This window comes from Balaenoptera acutorostrata, chromosome 8 (assembly GCF_949987535.1).
Source record: "Balaenoptera acutorostrata chromosome 8, mBalAcu1.1, whole genome shotgun sequence".
NCBI lineage: Eukaryota > Metazoa > Chordata > Mammalia > Artiodactyla > Balaenopteridae > Balaenoptera > Balaenoptera acutorostrata.
Window position 1 is genome coordinate 39,586,632 of NC_080071.1, and position 22,809 is coordinate 39,609,440.

Consider the following 22,809-nt stretch of genomic DNA (forward strand, 5'->3'; position numbering starts at 1 on the left):
TCAAAGTAGATGATACTCCTCATTTGTCCTCCATCTGGCTGGCCTATCATCCTGTCATAAAAGAGTTAATTTGTCAGATTTAAATGGCTTGCTATTTACTGCCAAGCTCATTGACCCCACCCTTGGCATTTTCAGTGTATAGAATGGAGGGAAACGGAGCGTTGGGAGGTGAGCAGACAAGGTTCCCTTTCCCCCAAGACCCCATGCTTGCCATCTGTGACAAGAGCAAGATTAAAGAATGATCCATTTTCTATTCTGAAAAGATAATACCTTCCATTTTGAATGACATTTTGGCTTTCAATACATTTTTTAACATGATTGTACTTCATTCTTAAAATTATCTGGTATGATTTCCCTATTTTACAGATCCAGAGAAATTTAGTGATTTACCAAGGTCAGTAAATGGCAAAGCCATACTTTGAAGTCAGGTATTTAAACTCCAAACTCTTTGCATTATATTCACTACAGTTGTTATTTTAGCCTTTATGATCTTTCCTCTACTATTCTTGCCATTATTCATGTATCTTAGCTAAAACTAGGTTTTCTGTAGCACACACTAAAGTCAAATAATGTCAGGTGTTATATCTGTACTTCATTTTGCCTCATCAAGGTATTCATTGCCCTACACACCAAGAGCGTATTTTCCACTCCCATCTGGAGCTTTTTATTTTTAGAACTGAAAGTTAACACTGGTTAAGTTTGCTAATTAGGTTAACTGGTCAGCTATGTTCCAGCCCATCTTCTTAATCCTAGAGAATTTTTTCCTTTCAAGGTTTAAGCAAAGACACCCCAATCATAGAACTCTTGTCATTGATGATATTTACTGATGTTAATTTCCTCTACCATTTTCAATACGCTCAACATGGGGAGGACTTTAGCAATTATAGTATACTTGGTTTTTAGTAACCACAGTATTTATTATGGTCCTGTGAGGACAGGAAAAGTACACAGTAATTTCCAATCTCTCTGGCAGAGAACTTACAGTGTAGTGGAGAATTCTGAATTCTTTCTCCAAATGCAGATGGTACAGTGACACAGGTTCACAATCAATCATGACATTTGTTACAGTGGGTTTATGTATGATTTACTCAGCACCATCAGAAAAGTAACTGTCACGTTCACATTAAGGAGAATGCACTAACCATAATAATAATACACTAAATAGCACACCCCACACATGAACTGACAGGGTAATGAAACAAACAACAAACGCGTTAATACTAGGTAACGCTTTGGAGCACTGACCAATTTAAAGGCCTGTGAAGTGAAAGAAATATCCAACCTTCTACACAGCAAGAAAGCCTAGAACTGCCATTGATATCCTAGCTGGCAGGCTGAGCAGTTTCGTCAACATCACCAATGAGTTACCATAGTAGAACAAGGTCACCAACAATGAGGACTGAGAGTAACGTCAATTTCATCTGAAATGAAGTTATCATCTTCGCACATCAAAACTGCCGGGTTAGACATGTGTGAAGAACAGAGGCCAAAACTGTCCTTAGATACGGAGCTTACACGAGAACAAATACATGACATGAAGACAAAAGGAAAAAAGCAAAACCAAACCAAATGAAGCTGGCCCAATTAACATTTCAATAATTCCCTGAGATGAGCTAAAGTAATGTGGAAAGTTGTAGCATATACCAATTAGAAATGATGGTTCTTTCTCTGTTACATCTGCGGGGCTAATGTTAATTTATGATATACAAAGAACTTGTCATTTCAAACAGACTGCAGTCACTTCCTTCACAGGTATTCCAAGTGAACTATGACCCTATGAAACAAATCACATTAGGGTACTGTTGGGTTTTCATTCATAACTGTCTATGTGTATATGGATACACAAATAGAAAGTAGCCGCAAAGTTACAAATGAAAAGCAACAATATTTATTATGTGATAAAAACATATTCATCTTCATTTGAACTACTCAAATTACAAATATTTCCAGATGTGTCTTATTTCACTCTTGCTGTAGACAGGATAGCTTAAGGCATATAAAATTAACTCATTTGACAATGAGTAGGCGAGTTGATGGTAGAACTAAAGAGTCTCTTTACTTACAGTCAAGTTCCTTTCTGGCAAAGTCTTAATAAAAACATTCGAATTCTGTGAAATTCAGTAGGAGAAACAGATATTGAGTACAACTAAATATCTAAATTAGCCAGTATTTAAAATACCAAATGACTTCCTGATGAATAGATTCACTCGTAAGTCAGTCCTAACTTTAGGAAATCTGTTTAAAACATACTTCAGACTACAATACAAGAGGGATTATTACTAATGCCTACAATAGACCATTCACATACAGGGGAACTGAGAAACTATTATGCATGAGCAAAAGGCTGGGAACAGGAGAAGTCAGGCCCAAAAGATTCCTTCCCTCAAAAGAGCTTATAATGTAGCAGGTACAGACATAAACAACTGTAGCTCATGGTTAGCACCATCATGAAGACTGAAATGAAGAATCACAAACGTTCACACTCACAAAAGTTAAGCCCTAAAAGTCTGAGGATTATCGAATATAGAAAAACCTTCCTGGATGTTCTCAGAGCAGTGGCAGCATGAGAGGGAACAGCTGAATGTGGCCCCCAGATTTTCTGGCATGTCTGACTATTAAAAAAAGGCTGCATCTTTTACCAAAATTACTCCAAGAGGAGAAAGGTGGAAAATATGATAAATAACTTCACCTAGGTTGGAATGTCAAGTAGGTAGCTGAAAGTACAGGCTTAGAATTTTGGACCAGATACGCAACCCAGGACACTGGGATAAAATAGAAACCCTAAGGATGAGATACTTCCAGAAGCATTCTGAAGACAGAATCAGAGAGAGCACATTTTAGTAGATGCATTTTAAGTAAGAGTTATGTGACTGGACTCAGTTACAGCAGAGGATAACATCTTCAAGGGAGGAGACACTGTCTAGGAAAGGTTGCTCAATGGTATAAATGCTGTAGAGGCAAAGAAGGATAAGGGATGCAGACTGAGAAAAAAAAAGTCATTCAATTTGGAAACTGGGAGCCCATTGAGAACCACTGCATTGCAGGGCTGTGTAAAACCAGACTGCAAGGTGCTGAGCAGTGAGTGATGAGGGTGCAGGGTCAATGGATATGGATTTCTCCAAGAAGTCTGGCAGTGAAGAAGGCTGGAGAAACCAGCAGGCTCAGAGGGAGCTTTTTGCATTAGAAGATACACGAACATTTCTGTAGACAATGAAAGGAACCAGCATACAATTCTTTGCATAATTTTGTATTGATCACAGACTACAAATTGTTTTTAATCTTTCTCAAAAACATTTTCTGAAATAAAAGTTAACAAAAAATTATATGTTTTTACCATTTAAACTTAATATAAACTTAAAAGCACTAACATTTTATAAATTTTATTTCTAAAAGAATTGTACAATTTTTGTTATTATACTACTTCAGAATCTTGCTTCTAGTCTATCTTGAGAAATTAAATTTTATTAACAATTGCTATTTTAGTTCCTGAAAGATTACTCTGATATAAAGGATTACACTTAAGTAACTATGTATGCATTCTTCCCCAGCCCTCCTCCCCCAGAAACAAAATATCTTCAGGGTAGTTAATAATTTGGATAACGTTTTTCAAGTTGAAGAAGAGAAAAATGAGAAATAGTATTCCATTATTCATAAGTTCTTAAAGATCTAAATTGTTCTTCACAATAATTTTTCATGATAAAACATGCTTATTTATTATATACACATGCTTACATATAAATTTCCTGGCTAAAATACATGCAACCAACATGAAAAAACAAATACTAAACCATCCTCACAATGCTAAGAATGCCCTTTTTTAAATAAGGCACTCATGTTTGGAAATAGATATAACCACCAAATTAAATAAGATGTTTAAAAGAATCCTTTTATTAAGCACAAACAACTTTTATACATTATCAATACAAATAGGAAAATGTTTTTTAATGAATATGATATATCAAAAATCTGAAGGTTTTCTTCATACTGACACAATAAAAATACTCAATTTTGAAGGAGAATTACAAAGTAAAATTTTGAGGACACCACTGTCTACTAATAACAGTTTAACTATAGTCTAAATTTACTACATCACTTGGGGAGGAAGGGCAACCATTTTTTATAGAGAGAAGTTCTAAACTCTTATTAGCACCATTCAAAGCTTATTATCAGTTATTCATCTACAAACTGACAGGTCAGGTAAAGCTTTAAAGCAAGTTTTCAGTGCAATGTTTACAGTTCCTTCTTTTAAGATACTTGGAGTCTATGGTCTCAAAGCATGTTAAATAATTCTGCTTGGTAGTTACAAGATGTTAACATGTGGAGAGAAGTGTGTAATGGAAAGAAATGAGGCTTATCCTGGCTGTGAAATGCATCTTAACATATCGTAGCTAATGCTGCAGTATGCCAACGACATGTGGGATTATGAACTGCAGATCTGCGGGAAGAAGGCAGCTATTAGCTCTCTGTAGTCATCATTTCGGGATGTCTCAGCTGCTGCCTTTTGAGACTAACTAGTTTCATCCTGTCTCTGATGTGTTCTGCAGTAGAAGCCATGTCACTTGGACTCCCAAAATATTGTTCAGTTCTAAAAATCAAAACAGAAAAAGCCTAGTCAGATTAATACAAATCCATTGACTGTAGTGAATGCAAAAGGAAGCAAAAATTACCATAAAAGTTACCTACGTGGTATGGTGTTAGTTCTTTTGCAGACCATACTGTTTACCTTTGAGTAGCAATTTGGTAGGAGAAACATTTTTAAAAATGGCATAATATATATTAAGACATGTTGAGAAAAATTTATTAGAAGTATAAATGTCCTATCATGTACACTTATGATAATCTCAATAAACCAAACAATTCAACAAATAAACAAAACAATGCAACAGTATAAATGTTATACTTTTAGCTTGGGGCCCATAAGCATACACAAATATAAAATCTGTATGTGTACTTCAGAGCTAAGGGCTACGGACACCAGCTGTCTAATATAGCTAACAAGTAAAATATCCATTTAATGTTAAAGCCATCATTTGGGATGTTAATAGGTAAAATTATTTAATTTTATCCTATCGGCAAAGACACAGTATTCAGAGTCACAGAATCTTTTAGAGCTCTAAGAGTTCTTGGAAATAATCTGGTTAAGCTCTTCATTTTTTAGATCAGAAAACTAAGACCTAGAAAATTAAATGACTAAGATCACACAGTGGAAAAAACAGAATTTGAACCTGGGTCTTCAAGCAGTGAATCCAGAGAGACCACCTAATTTCTTTTATTGTTCTAGGAGAATGTTACAAAAGATAAATCTGACTAAGCTTACTGTCAAACTTTATACAGCATAAACAAATTATCATATAAAAGGGAATGAAATAATAATTGCAAATATTAAAGTTGTGAAATTTGAATATACAGCTCTAACTTACTCTTTTATCTTAAAAATGAAAATGACACATGAACTATTTGTAGAACACAGGAGGAGATGCCCAAGCAAAAATACCAGGGGTATATGCTCCTAGGATGACTTAAGTAGAATGAGACCGACTTTATGACAACTGGTTATGAAACACAGAAATGAGATTTTGGCGGGGTCGGGGGGGGTGTCCTGGAATGGAACAACCAGAAGCACCCTACTAATGCTGTTACCAGCTGAATTTATAAACTTTTAGGTTTTATTCTCTTTTATACATTGGAGATATACATGACTTTAAGCTACTTCTGATTGTTCAAGTTTAGGTATGACTAGAGATTATCTAAGTACAGACTATGAATAGTATTTGTTCATGGGCATAAAGTTATATCTTCTCAATATCAATTCCAAATAATCATTTGAAGTTCATGACACAGTAGTAGTGGCACTTACCATGTGTCACAATTGTTTTAAGTAGTTTATATACATTTAGCTCATTTAATTCCCCCGCTCTTGTAACCTGAGGAGGTATGGAAAATATATCCCTATTTTTAGATGAGGGAATTGAGGCACGGAAAGGTTAAGTGGCTTGCCCAAGATGTCATAGCTCATAAGTGGCGGAGCTGAGATTTAAACCCAACAAATCTGGTTCCAGAGTCCACAATTGTACCCATTACACTATGTTACAATGTAAGGATACCTGTATTCAATGGTTTGGTTTCTCTAGTGTTTTAATTAAACATCCTCTGGATTACCTCTAAATTATTTTTACTGAGAAGGTCTAGCTCCTTGTAGATAAAGCTCCTTCTGATTCATTTACTGGTCTGTTTATTTTCACAAGGCTATTTCTTATTTTTATCATTAACTTTTGAAATGGAAAGGAATGTGAGAATCACGACCCCATCATTTTACAAATGAAGAAATTAGGCCTCCATACAGCACAGTGAAAAGAGAACAGATCTGGTGCCAGACAGACCTGAAACTATATTCTAATTCCACTTAGAAGCTGTGAAATCATGAGGACCTTACTTAATCTTTCTGAGCTTTAGTTTCTTCATTTGTAAATCAAAATAATCATACTGCTCTTGCCCTGGTCAAAAGTAATTAAGGTGAAGTGTTTAACTTGGGGCTTGGTATATATTTTAAGTTACTAAACATTAGTTCCCTCCCCATCCCTTCCATGAATGAAGCCCAAAGTCACCCAACTCCTTACCATCATAGTCAAGGCAAGAACCCAAAATGTCAACCTAGTCAATGATCTTTATTCTACAACAAGCTATCAAGAGCAATACATTTGACAGCAGCAAGTACCAATTGCTACTGTTGTTAAGAGCCCAGTATGGATTTCTTTTCATTTTAAACTAATTTTTTGTAGAAATTGAAAATGTGAACCAAAGCTAATTTACTAGGACTTTTAAGAAACAGACTTTCTTCTCTTGATATCCCTTTAAGACCTTACTGATAAAAACCAAATTATAAGAACATGCACCATACCCATCAGGATAAACCACAGGAACAGTTAGTCTATCTAAAAGGGATTTCCCAACTGCTTCAATTTCATCAAATTGCTCCTCATCATTAATAGCTTCAGGCTCTTCTGGACAGTCTTGCAAAATCTGTAACAAATAAAAGTGCAACATCAATCAAGAGACACAGAAAAGGAATCAAGTTCATGCAAATTTAGTAGATTGAAGGTGTTTTTGTTCTGTTCTTAGCATCTTCATGTATGCCATTATAGAAGACTGATCAAAGCTGGCCCAAGAAATTCAAACAAAATGAAATACACAATCCCTACTAATAATATAACTGGAGTATGAAGAGGTTTATAGTGATTTCCAAGAAAAAAATAATACTAGACTACTATTTGGAATCTAAGCTCAAACTGTGCTTAAAAAGTAGTATTCTTTCATTCATTAAGTAACTATTTATTGAATACTTACTTTATGTTTATGTAGCAGCTTGGGATATGAATGAGATACAGATTTTGACCTCAAAGAGCTTACAGACTTCAAAAATGAAAGAAAATATAAATACGTAACAATATATACTCAGAGTACAAACACATAACTGATGTGATTACCTAGCTAGAAACTTTATAGCTATTTTAAAAAGTGATCCGCTGACCTGAGTTAAATGATGTAAGCATACAAATGAAATAAAAATAACAACAAAAAAAGATGTAAATTGATAAGGTTTTAATTCAAACACAGGAAGTTCTGCAGTCCTTGATATTATTTTTTCCTTAACTATTAGCATTTAAATTTAAATGGTACAAAAGAAAATAAGGAAAGAAAGAAAAAAAATGCTATGATTTGTAATAGTTAAGTCTACAAGTACAGACCCACACATAGTAGCCACTAGGTACATGTGGCTAGTGAGCTTTTGAAGTATGGCTAGTCCCAAATTGAGATGTGCTATGAGTCTAAGATACACTCCAGATTTAAAATAATAATTCTAATTTTAAAAAATTACCTACAAGAAAAAAACCAGCAAAATTTGGGGCAGAAGAAAGTATTTATTTTTACAACTTCTTTTGCATTATACTTTACTTAATCCAATTATGTTTATTACTTCAGCATTACTCATAAAGGACATTTTCATATTGTAAAATTCTAGATTCAATTTAAATATTTTCCCAGTCACTATCATTTGCTATACAATTTGCTTATAGTTGTGGTTATATTTATGCTTACTGGTATAAAATACAACACACTCAAAAGAAAAATAACATCTGATAACAAAAGGCTTGGGCTTTACATAGGTTGGCACAATAAAATAACCTTAAATAGAGTTTATTATAAGCATGATAAAGGCCATGTACCAGAGGAAATAAGAACATTAATTATCTATGAAAAAAAGTCTCAACCATATTCATTCTTACCTAACTTCTTAAAAAGATCTAGGTTTTAAAACGTCCTTGCAGATACATTTTTAAAGCACGATCCTAAAAAGTTATCAGTGGTGTTAGAAATCAGGCCAGTGGCCACCCCAGGATGGGCAGCAGAAGCAGTGTGATTAAAAGAGGGTGGAGAGCCTCTGGGGTGCTGGTAACGTTCTGTTGTTTGAACAGTGCACTGATTACACAGGCATGCTCACTCTATGAAAATTCAGTGAGCAGAACATTTGAGCTGTACACTTTTCTATGTTAATACTATACTTCAATAAAAAGTTTTCATTAAAACAATCAGCAGATAAACAAGTCAAGCCATTTTGTGTACTTTCATTCATCATCACTAGGCCCATTTTACACTAAAACACTGACCTGTTGAGTTCAGTGACCAGCTCAGAAAGAGTTAACTGTGGACATTTCCTAACAGATGTACTGCATAACACAGACAGAAACTGCTTAATTCCTGAGGTTCCTGGCAATTTCTCTTCTGTTCTACAGACTAAGGCTATCACATTTACATATTAGGTTTCTCATATCTTAAATTGTATTGAACATTCCCTACATATAAACTGTGATTGTTAAGAGATCAAAACAAAGTTAACTACTTAGTAAGACTCCTCTTTGGAATGGAAATATAAGGCTCGGGTGCTATAAATCTTCACTGTGCAGTTGAGAAAAAGGTTCTATTGAAAATTTGCCTGCATATTTCATTTTTGGTTTCTGGGACTAATGAATTCATTAAATAATAAATTCTAGAATGAATCTTTAAAGATAACACATGAAAAAAAAAAGGTTTTATTTTTATCCTTACTCTCATAATTTTAGCTGGACAGTCTCTAAACATTATAAAAATCACAAATGACCTTTTAAAACATTTATGACAATCAGTAGTAGTTGCCAAAGCAAAGTTTCCTTTCCTGGCATAATGAAACAGATGGGAGTCATGACACCTGAAAGAACAAACAGTACATTCTGGGCATCAGGTCTGGTGAGGAGAGACGTGCTGCTGAGAGAGGACTACTGGATAGTTTCAACTCCTCTAACCAGAGTACTCTAGCACTGGTATGGCTTACTAAGAATCTGATTTGAACTTTCTAAGACAATACATTATATCTAAACAAGCTTTAAACAATGGAATTAATATAAATTTTTAAAAAACAGACTAATAACAAAATTACAAGGTTAACACATTTTAAACGTACAAACACTACTGAAACTACATTTTTAAAAAATCGAACCTTTTCAGCATTTGAGTGAAATGCAATAGCCATTTCCAGCCTATGTACCCTCTCTTCAGATGCTATTGTAAATTGTTTCCATACTCTGTTCAGTCGAGGAAGTGTATCCCCAGATGATCGAGAGGTGCAGCGCAAAGACTGGCACAGCACAACTGTGGCCTGTAGCAACTGTCTTCCATAGTCATAAGTGCTCTAAAAAAGAAGAAGTCAACATGAAATTATAATAAAAGAATTCTGAAAAGAGGGATGGGAAAGTGTGCAGGAGGACTGTGGTTACAATTAAGCAACACTACTAGAAATCAATAATGAATAAGTCCACTGGCACTTATTGCTACAAATTGTCTGCATGCATAAATAATAAAGGGGAAGCAATACTTTCAGTTAATTTTTATTAAGTTTATTTCTTGTCTGGCTTCCCTCTCTTACTCTGTTTTCCCCACCTCGGTCTGCTCAACCATGACCCCCCATCCCACAAAAAAAAAAAAAAAAGTTTGCTCACTCATTGATCAAAACGAATGGGTGGCAAGTGGGCACTTTATATTCCATACAGGAAACCACACTGTTACAATGTGAACTCAATAGTTAGGGAAAATAAATTAAGATACTTTTCACATGCAAAAAAAAAAAAAAAAAAATCTGTGCTGTTATGCTAACACTAGTGAGATACAGAAACTAGGGTTTGTCATTTACTGATTTACTTTCGTGAATGAACAGTTACTGCCTAAAAATGTCATAATATATACCATATATCAGAGGAAGCATACAGAACCTGTGTTCAGGAAAACATAAACCCTCTCAAGTTTATGCAGGCTAGTTTTGATTCACCAGCTGACATTTTCTTAGTTCTGTAATACTTCTGGATTAACGTAACCAATCTTCTTGGACTTGGAAGGTTGAGTGACATTACAATCACGCAGAAAGCTATGCAAACACAGAGCTTGTAGAAAAGGAAGATAACCAGTTCTGCACCTGTGCAACATCAACAAATTTTCTATGCTTCTCCAGTAGGACTTTCGTTTCCTGAGCATCATCACCCAATCTGATGTGGGTCTTAAGAAGAGCATCCAGAAGTTCACTTAGCCATTCTACTGCCTAAATGAAAATAAATAACAGTGAAGCTGGGTTCATAACTCTTTATAAACTCTTATATCAAAACATCATATTTATATAAAGAAAGATTACTAGCATGTGATTAATTAATCCATTAGTTATAACCTTAATAGTTTATTTCATTCAATGCCAAGCTGAATGAATTAATGACCTCTCCTCCCACTCAAAATTTTTAAAAATCCGAAGACAAGACCTATTAAAGAGAAGCACTCATTTAAAATTAACATCACAAGATTTATATTAATAGAACATCATGTGTTTATGTAATACAATCTTATTGGAATCTCATTATAGATTTATGTTGCTACTTAAAATCGTTAAGTTTCGTCTATGTCAAGCTGGAATCATGTTCTTTGATGCTAACTGCACAAAGATAGCAAACTGTTTATCTAGCTGCAAAACCTTCTCGTGTGTTAAAAAGCAATAAGCTACACCAGCCTTCATCCTGGGATGTGTAACTGACAACCAAATCAACAGTAATAAATAATAAATAATCCCAATTTCTAGCTCAATAGAGAATTTCATTGAGAAGATAAGTCAAATGAGACCAGTAAGGGCTTCCCTGGTGGTGCAGTGGTTAAGAATCCACCTGCCAATGCAGGAGACACGGATTCGAGCCCTGGTCCGGGAAGATCCCGTATGCCACGGAGCAACTAAGCCCGTGTGCCACAGCTACTGAGCCTGCGCTCTAGAGCCCGTGTGCCACAACTACTGAAGCCCACGCACCTAGAGCCCGTGCTCCACAACAAGAGAAGCCACCGCAGTGAGAAACCCGCGCACAGCAACGAAGAGTAGCCCCCACTCGCCGCAACTAGAGAAAGCCCGTGCGCAGCAACGAAGACCCAATGCAGCCAAAAATAAATAAATTAAAATAAATTTAAAAAAAATGAGACCAGTAAGGTAAGTGGGAATACAAAACTTTATTATTTTGACAGGATAAACTAGAATCTGACTTAATGAATTTACTTGCTTAGGACCATGGAAAGTACACTTTTGTTTATAGTTAGGTGAAATCAATCTTCTAAGAAAAGACAAGCGCATAATGTGCCTGATTGATCTTTACCTGGGCAGCATCTTCTTCACATTTAAACAACTGCACCATCTGAAGCATCTTTAATCTTCGCACATCTACCATGTCTTCACATCTAATAAATCCAAACATAAGTTTAGGACATTTCAGTTTTGTTGATAACTAGTATACCACCACCACCCGGCACACGTGTTTTACAGTATACTAAAATACTCAGTCCTACACTATGGAGACTGTAACTATTTTGTATTGATTTGTAAGAATTTTAAGGATATCTGTATCTGTGTTATATCAAAACCTTAAAATACCTGAATGGTACTAAATCACAAACCCTTCTGAGTATAGTATGGATTCTGCAAAATACTGAAGCAAAGCACAAACACAGCAGTACACTAAAACCCAAAGCAATATCAACTGCCAATTAGCATTAAACAACCTTCAAAGATAAAAATGTAAAGTTTCTAAAATACTAATTTAGAGAATGATGCTCCAAGGGAATAAAAAAAAAATAAAGCTTTTCATTACATTATACATAACCCAGAGTAATATCTAATTTTGAATTTAAAAAAAACCTCCATCTATGTTCTTAAGAAAAAAAATTCTGTTGATCTCTGGGTGGAGAGAAACACAATTCACAGTATTCTTAAATTTTACTGTGGTCTGCCTGGATAATATACAGATTACAATTTTAAGCTGACTTGATCTAGCTCAGCTCTGATCCCTTCATTCTGATTCCCTTCATTCCCATGCAATTCCATGGACTTTAGATGGGAAGGTAGAAACTCACTGCAGTACCAAATACCAATAACAAGCTACCCATGAGGCACTGGACTCCACTATAGTTGATATTCTTAAGGAAACCTGATAACAATAGGTAAGTCATTGTCACAAGGATGCCCTCAACAAAAGCCCATAACATATTGTTAAAGTGCAACTTGGTTAAATAATTCTACAAGGGACTGAAGGGAAGTAATCATGGTAAGTATTTTTACAATCTGAAGCTAAAAGACAATGTAAGACACTTCAGTGATGAAGATGATATCATACACATATTCAACACATATTGTCAGGTATGAATAATGTGCTTGAAAAGGATAAGACATGGTCTCTACTATTAAGATGGTCTCATTTGGGGAGATGCACTTTTAAATAAACAATGTGATAAACACTACTGTGGAGCTGTATGAGAACAGGGAGGAACAAGTAACAAACTTGCCTTAGAAATCTAAAAAGGCTTCCAAGGATAAGTACCCTTGAGTCTTAAAGAATAAGTAGGAATCCACTCGGCAGAAAACAAGGAAAGATGTATTCTAAGTCATGGATGCATGGAATAGCATGATGCGTTCAGGAAAGTGAAAACAAGTGTGTGGTTTTGTAGAAAAATTAAAGGAGGTAAGATTATGCAGGACTGGATTATGAAGGATCTCCTACACTATTCCAAGGAAACTGAACTTCATCTGAGAAAATAGGAAGTCACTGAGAGGGGTTTATACAAGGAAGCTGGGGATTAGATGTGCGCTTTACAAAAGACTGCGCTCTTGCACAACAGACTGTAGACGAGCAATGCCAGAGGCAGCTAAGATCGGGAAGAAAGAAGTGTTCATGATTCAGAGACAGCAGAACTTGGGCATTTGATGAGGCTGTAAGGGATGAGGAAGAGTAAGGATTTTAATAAATCCTTGGGATAAATTCCAAGTTTGGTAGCTGATGGTACTTTCAACCTGGATAGGAAACTAAAGGAGAAGAGCCAAGTTTTGGAGGAGAATGATTCTCATCTGTCCATAGTAGTTTTTTTGAGTAGTGTATGGGGCATCCAGGTGGAGACATTCAGTAAGTAAGAGGAACTACGGGTCTAACATACAGGAGAGGGGTCTGGGTCAGAGTCATAACTACTCAATCACGGTCATATTAAAGAAAGTCATTAAAGTAGGGAGAAGACAAAGAGTGAGAAGAGAATTTGGCCTCAGAACAAACCCTGAAAGCAGTGAAATTAGCTAGAGGACAAGAAATCAGTGAAGAAAACCAAGAAGAAACAGAGTGCCAGGAGGAGACTCATAAGGGTGTTTTCAAAGAAGACAAGGTTGTCAGGAAGTTTGAAGAAGAAAGAAAAAGTCATTTGTGCCTAATTCTATTCAGAGTGGTCAAGCAATGTCAGGACCAAAAGTATTCCCTGGATTTTGAGCAAGATCAAGCATTTATTACACGTGGCAACTACAAAGTCACTTGTGACATCAGTAAGAGTATGTTCAGTGAAATGGTGAGGGGAGAGGGGAGACTGAGAAGGGATGAAAAGTAACTAGAGGCAGTGAGGAAGTATGAGTGCAGATTAGACCATCAATGACAGCTGTCAGAAAGGAGAATTCTAGGGCTAGAAGACAAAGGGTTGAAGGTATATGCATGTGTGTAATTGTCTAATTTTTTTTTAATAGGAGAGATTTAAGCATTTAAATGAAAGGCAGGGATTAGAGTAGAGAATGGGAATTGACGGAGTGAGAAGATGATGGGGACACATGGCTTTGATAAGAGCAGACATGTATCATCTTTGTGATGAGAATAAATAATGAAATGGATACGTTTGCAGATATGAGGATAGAAGGAATTTCTGTCTAATGACTATTTTCTCTATGATATAGGGGAAGAGTTTCTGTGAGGTTTTTGTTGATGACCTTAGAATTTCTAAGTGTACAAAGATTTCACACAACCATGCTAGTCTATATATACTAGCATATGTTAATTTAATCCTTTACCTTGCAATACTCTGCAATTGCTATTGCAAACTGAGTTTTCAAAGAACCCTTTAAATTCCTAGTTCTACATCAAAGGAAACTAAACATCATCTTACCCAGAGTTTATTGTCTAATCCTTCTATAGCAAATATGAGAACAATGGATGCATGAAAATTTCTGAGACGTTTAGATGAAGAAACACATCAATGTAAATGACATTTAATAGCAACTCTAAACTAAATGAAAATGGAAAAGCAAAATTCTCCAAAAAGAGTTTTCTTAAAAGATAGAAGAGTCATAGGCTACACTGGGGATATGGAATGTGATGTACTTGAGTGGAACTGAAATTTTTACCACTGAGTAAAAAGGGAAAATGTACCCATTAATTGAACAAACTGCCATTATTTGTTAGTACAATTATATACAATAATCATTACATTCACCAAAAACCTACTACATGCCTACTATATAACAGGTAAGAATTTTTACTTTGTATGGAAAATATAATTATATCACTCTTCATTTTAATTAATATTAGGTTGTCTTAGCAAAAATTAACATGAACAGTCAAACTTTGCCTTTGTTTCCTAAGCTGCATATCTTCCATCACTCCTTGTATGTGGTCCACATTTTCTTTATTTTCAATGGTTACATCCTTTCCATAGGCCCAGGATGCCTGATTGGAGATCTGATCCAGAAGACCTTGACCTTTTTCACGCAAACCTTGCAATCCTACATCTAAAACAAAAGTTACTATATTTAATCTCTTAAACCAGAGAAGCTTTCCCTCCCTTAAGTAAATCCTCTAGCAGATACTGTACTTGGATTCCAAGTATAACAACTTGGTACATTAAAATACTTTGGGATGGAGCCCTCTGAATATTTCGATCAATAAAACCCCTTTAAATGTGGCTCAAACTGGAGCTCCCTCTCATTCAAATTCTCCCTAAAGAGAATTTCCAAAAGGTGAATTTCCATAGATAACAATTACTTTTCAAAACTGTAAATAGGAAGTGTGAGAATTTCTATTTTGATAAGATTTTCAATTTTTTCCTTTCTGTTTTTATGTAGTCCAATTTTTAGGAGAAAAAGGCAAATATTTTGTTCAAAAAACATATGAGTTACAAGACATTAAAATATTCAAGCAATGTATTCTCACTGTAAAAGGACACTGAACATTTTGAGTATAGGTGCTGTCCAGCTTACACCCAACGAGAAGCAACACTTAGGATATGTTTACAAAACTCTAAATTAGGTACATATACCAGAATTCTTTTAGCATTTTTAAAAGAAAAATATGGTTTAAGAAAACTTGTGACATTTTGAAATAAATTTCATTTGGCATATTAAATACTAAACATGTATTACTCATATCATCTGTTAAAAATAACGAAGACTGTAAGCAAGTAAAATGCCAATACAAACGTGATTTTTCAAACCCATTCGCTCAAGTCCTTTTCAAAATTAATTAAATTGGTTCAATCACATGTCACCATTTTCCACTAAATCTCTGCCTTCAGTTACTGCTTTCCTCTCCTCCATTCTCCTTTGCCCTCCTGTCCCACTCAATACAACCCCCCTCCCATTTTCACATCCACTATCCACCTCTCCCAGTCACGTCCTAGGGAAATTCACTGTATTTCCTACTGTAGTAAAATGTAAAAAGCCTTGGTGTCAAGTAAGGGTACTAGCTTAATGAAACTGGACCATCCTCTCCTTGGAGAGTATGTAACCTCGGCAGTATTCCCAGTTTGGAGAAACAAATGCATAGAACCAAACCAACTATTTTTTCACAAGGTTAGGATATAGCAACAACAAAAATCATTGCATAAAACACAGTTTGGGGCATACAGGGTTTACCACAGAACACTTCACAGCTAATTACAGTTTATGCATGCACTACAAATAACTGCTCATAGAATACGCAAGACATAGCACCTGTAGATTCGGCTGGGTAAACAAGAAAGGCTAAAGGCCCTGTGAAGGAAGGGTGACTGACCAACAATGAAAAATAAAAACTGTAGCATAAATTACACCCTTTAAGGGAATAAAGCCTTTTTTATACCAATTTTTCCTATGTTCCCTGTAAATAATTATAATTAGATCAGTGTAAGTTGACTTGTCTAACCATGGTAGTGATATTTTTTAAAAAAAGAACCCTTATGTTTCAGCATTTTTAAAATCTGCTTACCAACACTTTTCAGCTTCTCTTCAAGCAGTTTTAAAGTTTGCTGAATCGATGCTCCATCAGCTGGTGCTACATCTACGCACAACATCCCTAATAAGCCATCCAACTGCTGAGACAACTAAAGCAGAGGGACACCAAAGAGATAACCCTGATGTAATCAGCATCTAAAGTGTTTAATGATTAATGAGGTTTATATCTAATGAAGTTATCACAATTATACTTGAAAAAGACTCTGCTGTTAAAAGACAAGGACAAATAATTAGAATACATGTTATCTGAATGACAGAACACACAGATGCATGCACCAGGAAGACAAAGTATGTCCAGGTCAGCAGAATGTTAAAAAGTATTGAAACTTCCATTTCAATCTATGTTATAAAGCATGAAGATTGAAAAACTATCCAAATGAAATATATCTAAGAGGTTGGGACACTCTATTTAGACAAAAAAAAAAAAAAAAAGTTTAGTTGCATGCAGAATGACTTAAAATTTTTTAAAAAATCAAGGAAGTTTATCTTATTTCCCCCACCAGTAAATTTTATTGTTCCAGAAAAATAATTAGGAGACATGCAAACCTGCAAAAATGATGTGCAGATAAGTATTCAGATAATTTGAAGAAAAGAAAAGCAGTCAGAGTAGACACTTACATCTTGGGCAACACCATGAAATTCAAGAGCTGCTTGTAAGAGATTCTGCCTAAATTCCAACTGACTGGCCTGTCGATAACAAACATCACTAAGTTGTTGCTGCAGCGACTTCAGTTCCACAAGATCTTCCTCATCCCCAGCATTTAAGAGTGCTGCAATTTGCTGATTAAGTTCCACATAAACTGCAAACCATTCCTGTAATATAGACGTTGTAAAGTAAATAAAGGATCAAATCAGTTCCTGAAGAATACATTTTACAATATCTCCAGATATACTAAGTAACATATATGAGAGTTTTCTAAAGCAAAATTATTTAAATTGAGGACGAAAAGTCCCCAGCGCCCAAATCCTTCCACTGCGATCCCTGGAATTCACTCCTGCCAATAGCAAGATCTATTTGCTCATCCTGGCCTCTAAATGTCCACTTCTCTTTCCTGTTGTATGTGAAACCTGTCACCCTCAGAGGAAGCAGTTAGCACTGCAGCCCTTCTGATGGCTGTTTTTGTTTATACAGCCAACCTACCACAAGCCTGGAGGTGGGGGAGATGGTTGCCTCACTCCTCATTACTATTTCCAAACCATTTCTTCTGTTCTTTCTCTCAAAAACCACATCTCCTGTGAAATGCATGTAGTCGGATTACATCCTGCCAACCTTTTCTGTTGCATGCCCTCATCTCAGAGTTAGCGGACTTTCCCGAACTTCCTCTCAGTGCCAGCCTTCTTCCTTACTTCCACTGTGTAGACATCCAATCAACACTGAACTCTTAGTTCCTTGACTCCCTCCCTCACTTCCAACTATCCTGTCCTCACCCCACCTCAGCTACCTACTCCAACAGACACAAAATTTTGTCATTATCATATACTACTATACAGCCCCCAAATCTTAATTTCAAGAATCCCATTCTCTGATCACCAGTTGCTGACTCTCCAATTCACATCCTTTATGTCTGCTCCTACAGCCCCATGAGGTCCACCAATCCATTGATCTCAGCATGTTCTACTGTCCAGCACTCAGGAGCCTCATGTCCTCACTTCTACCCTTTGTCAGAGGCTATAACCACCTCCCAGGGCACAACCCATGCTCATGCCCTGCTCTCTTTCCTTTCATCAGATTCACATGTCAAAATGAAGAACAGATGCAGAAAAAGCATCCATTTATGAGAAAAACTCTCCAGAAAGTGGGCATAGAGGAGACAAACCTCAACATAATAAAGGCCATATATGAAAAACTCACAGCTAACATCATACTCAATGGTGAAAAGCTGAAAGCATTTCCTCTGAGATCAAGAACAAGACAAGGATGCTCATTCTCATCACTTTTATTCAAAACAGTTTTGGAAGTCCTAGCCACAGCAATCAGAGAAGAAAAAGAAATAAAAGGAATCCAAATTGGAAAAGAAGAAGTAAAACTGTCACTGTTTGCAGATGACATGATACTATACATAGACTATCCTAAGGACACCACCAGGAAACTACTAGAGCTCATCAATGAATTCAGTAAAGTTGCAAGATATGAAATTGATTACAGAAATCTGTTGCACTTCTATAGACTGAAAACAAACTATCAGAAAGAGAAATTAAGGAAACGATCCCATTTACCATTGTATCAAAAAGAATAAAATACCTATGAATAAACCTACCTAAGGAGGTAACAGACCTGTACTCAGAAAACTATAAGACACTGATGAAAGAAGTTGAAGACGACACAGGTGTAAAGATGTACCATATTCTTGGATTGGAAGAATCAATATTGTTTAAATGACCATACTACCCAAGGCAACCTACAGATTCAATGCAATCCCTATCAAAGTGCCAATGGGATTTTTCAAAGAACTACAACAATTTTAAAATTTGTATGGAAACACAAAAGAACCCAACAGCCAAAACAATCTTGGGAAAGAAAAACAGAGCTGGAGAAATCAGCCTCCCTAACTTCAGAATGCAAAGCTACAGTAATTAAAACAGTATGGTACTGGCACAAAAAAAGACCCATGATCAATGGAACAGAATAGAGAGCCCAGAAATAAACTCATGCACTTGTAGTCAATCTATGACAAAGGAGACAAGAATACATGATGGAGAAAAGACGGTCTCTTCAATAAGTGGTGCTGCGAGAACTAGACAACTACATGTAAAAGAATAAAATTAGAACATTCTCTAACACCATATACAAAAATAAACTCAAAATGGATTAATGACCTAAATGTAAGACCAGATACTATAAAACTCCTAGAGGAAAACATAGGCAGAACACTCTCTGACATGAATCACAGCAATATTTTTTTGGATCTGTTTCCTAAAGCAAAGGAAATAAAAGCAAAAATAAACAAATGGGACCTAATGAAACATAAAAGCTTTTTCACCAAAAAGGAAACCAACAAAAATTACAACCTACTGAATGGGAGAAAGTATTTGGAAATGATATGACAAATAAGGGGTTAATATCCAAACTACATAAACAGCCAACATAACTCAACATCAAAAAATAAACAGCCTGATTAAAAAATGGGCAGAAGACCTGAATAGACATTTTTCCAAAGAAGACATACAGATGGCCAACAGGCACATGAAAAGATTCTCAACATCACTAATCGTCAGGGAAATGCAAATCAAAACCATAATGTGATACCACCTCACACCTGTCACGTCACATCTGTCAGAATGGCTATCATCAAAAGGAACACAAACAACAAATGTTGGCAAGGATGTGGAGAAAAGGGAACCCTTGTACACTATTGGTGGGAATGTAACTTGGTGCAGCCACTGTGGAAAAGAGTACGAAGGTTTCTCGAAAAACTAAAAATAGAACTAACATATGACCCAGCAATTCTACTCCTGGGTTTATATCCAAAAAAACCCAAAAAACACTAATTCAAAAATATACATGTACCCCAATGTTCATAGCAGCACTATTTACAATAGCTAAAATATAAAAGCAATCTAAGTGTCCATCTACAAATGAATGGATAAAGAAGATGTGGGATACACACACACACACACACAATGGACTACTACTCAGTCATAAAAAAGAACAAAATGTTGACATTTTTAGCAACATGAATGGACTTAGAGGGCATTATGCTAAGTGAAATAAGTCAGAAAAAGATAAATCTATATGATACTGTATGATAATCCATATAAATGTGGAATCTAAAAAAATACAACAAACTAGAAAATATAATAAAAAAGATGCAAACTCACAGATATAGAGAACAAACTAGTGGTTACCAGTGGGGAGAGGGAGTGGGGGGAGGGCAAGACAGGGGGTGGGGATTAAGAGGTACAAACTATTAGGTATAAAATAAGCCATAAGGATATACTGTACAACATGGGGAATATAGCCAATATTTTATAATAGCTATAAATGGAGTATAACCTTTAAAAACTGTGAATCACTACATTGTACACCTGAGACTTATATAATATTGTGTATTAACTGTACTTCTATTTGAACAAACAAAACCTCAGACCTGGTTTCTCTGCCTGCTGTGTGCCTCCAGCAGCTGAAGGTGGCTGGATCAAATCAACTATGTGGATAGGTGTCTTTTTAAAGTTGTGACCAAATAACCTCAAATGGGTCTTCAGAAACCCTATTTATTCCTCTAGTTATTTCACCTCCCTATTCTTATGATATGTTTTTTTCACTTCTTAAATCTCCAACTCCCTTTCACCTCTTCACTCTAGCCAAAAATCCAACTTCATAATTCACTACGATGCCATCAGAAGAGAACTCTTTCATCCTCTCACAGACAAATCTATGACCTTCCCTGCTTCTGTAGCCCTAGGCTCTGCCCTCCCTGCTAAAATAATGAAGGAACTCTGCCTGATTCTAAGGCCAACTGCTCCACTGCAATCTATAGACTAACCTCTGCTGCCTATGCAAGGCTTTGTTCTTGCAATTATCTTCTCTTTTCAACTGGATTATTCCCATCAGCGTACAAATAAACTGCATCTTCTACTAAAAAACAAAATATATACTTAAGATATGTGCATTTTAATATATGTAAAGATAAAAAACCTTCCCTTAAAGGAGATCGTTATACTCACTCTATCTTATTTCCTATTCTTTTTTTAATTCACTCTGATCAGGATTTTGTCCTTCCCACTCTTATCAAAAAATCTCAGTCTTTATCTTATTGGACCTCTCAGTTGATTTTAACAAAGGTGACCACCTCTCCCTCCTTTTTCACTTCTTTCCTGAGCCACACAGATCCTTTTCTGCCTCTTCTGCTGGCTCTCCTTCCTCTCCTTGCCCTCTAAATTTAGGAGTGACCCAGGGTTCAGCTTTCCAAAGGCTCTTTTCTTCTAAACCAATACTCATTGGGTTTGGATGATTTCATCTTGTCCCACGCCTTTAAGTAACATCTTATAGACTAATAATATCTTCAACACTGACCTCTTCCCCAGATACTGATACCCAACTGTCTAACAGCTATCTTCATTTGGATGACTAACCTGCCCCCACAGATACTGATTCTCCAGCCTCCCAAACCTACTTCTCTCAGTTTTCCCCACCTGAATAGTCATTAAGGCTAAACACATGACTCCTCCAAGAGCCAGTCCTGCCGGCTCAACCTCATAAGCCTGACAACTTCTCACCACTTCTGCTGCCTCCATTCTGTTAGCTTCCTGTCTTCCTATTTCACTGTTCGTCCCTACTCCCTATCCCCTATACAATAGCTAGTGATCTTTCAAAAACATAAATCAATTATCTGCTCAAATATTTCTCCAATGATTTCACATAATATTTAAAACAAACTTCAAGTTCCTTTTTCTGGGCTAAAATCACATGACATGTTTTGGCCCCTGACTCCCTAACTTGCTCACTGAACTCCAACACTGCCAACATAACTGCTGTTCCTCTATCATGGCAAGTAAGCTCCTGCCACAGAGTGTTTCTACTGCTGTGTCCTCGATCTGAATTGCCCTTTACTTGGATTACTCCTTCGTATCATTTCAAGGTCTCTGATTAAATGTCATCTCCTCAGAGAGGCCCTTCCGGAAAGCCTTACCTATACTGCTCTCCACTCCCTCTTTCCTCAACTTGAATGTAGGTTCCGTATGATAAGACAGTGCTATATTCTCAAGAGCCCAGAACAACAAGTGACATTTAGTATGTGCCCTGCTAGCATGTACTGAGTGAACATATAAAACACTTTTTATATTAGGTATTGTAGATTTGTTGACATTAAATTAGGTAGGTAACAGGTACTGTTCCAAATGCGGTCTCTCTTATGCCCTGTACCTAAAACTTGGGTTTCTCTAATTTGTCATATTGTCTTATTGCCTGAACTACTATGGAATTTTTGAGTATGATTACAGAGATGACGTAGTCATACATAATGCAAAGAACACTAAATATGAAAGACAGACTCAAGGTCTGTCGTTTTCCTTACTAAGGGTGTGATCTTCATCAAGTCACTTAATCTCTCAGAATCTTTTCCTTCCTTTACAGCAGTATGTTCAACAGGTGGCGATTTTGCTCCCTAGGGAATACTTTGCAATATTTAGAGACATTTTTGGCTGTCACAACTGGGAGGGAGGGATGCTACTGCATCTAGTGGGTAGAGGCCAAT

At 36.1% G+C, this 22,809-nt stretch overlaps 1 protein-coding gene across 6 annotated transcripts in view; it reads right to left on the bottom strand.

Annotated features, from left to right (window-relative positions):
• Positions 1-3,865: 3,865 nt before the first annotated feature.
• SESTD1 (SEC14 and spectrin domain containing 1) overlaps positions 3,866-22,809 on the bottom strand; it is a 216,507-nt gene continuing 197,563 nt past the window's right edge. For all 6 annotated transcript variants that reach the window (XM_057551166.1, XM_057551169.1, XM_057551167.1 and 3 more), the window contains 8 exons: positions 17,234-17,428; positions 16,590-16,704; positions 14,977-15,136; positions 11,706-11,787; positions 10,502-10,624; positions 9,533-9,724; positions 6,899-7,020; positions 3,866-4,585 (listed from right to left, as the gene is read on the bottom strand). In XM_057551166.1, the coding sequence (XP_057407149.1) occupies positions 4,456-4,585; positions 6,899-7,020; positions 9,533-9,724; positions 10,502-10,624; positions 11,706-11,787; positions 14,977-15,136; positions 16,590-16,704; positions 17,234-17,428 (1,119 nt within the window). In that variant the 3' untranslated portion in view covers positions 3,866-4,455. The remainder of the gene's footprint in view (positions 4,586-6,898; positions 7,021-9,532; positions 9,725-10,501; positions 10,625-11,705; positions 11,788-14,976; positions 15,137-16,589; positions 16,705-17,233; positions 17,429-22,809) is intronic.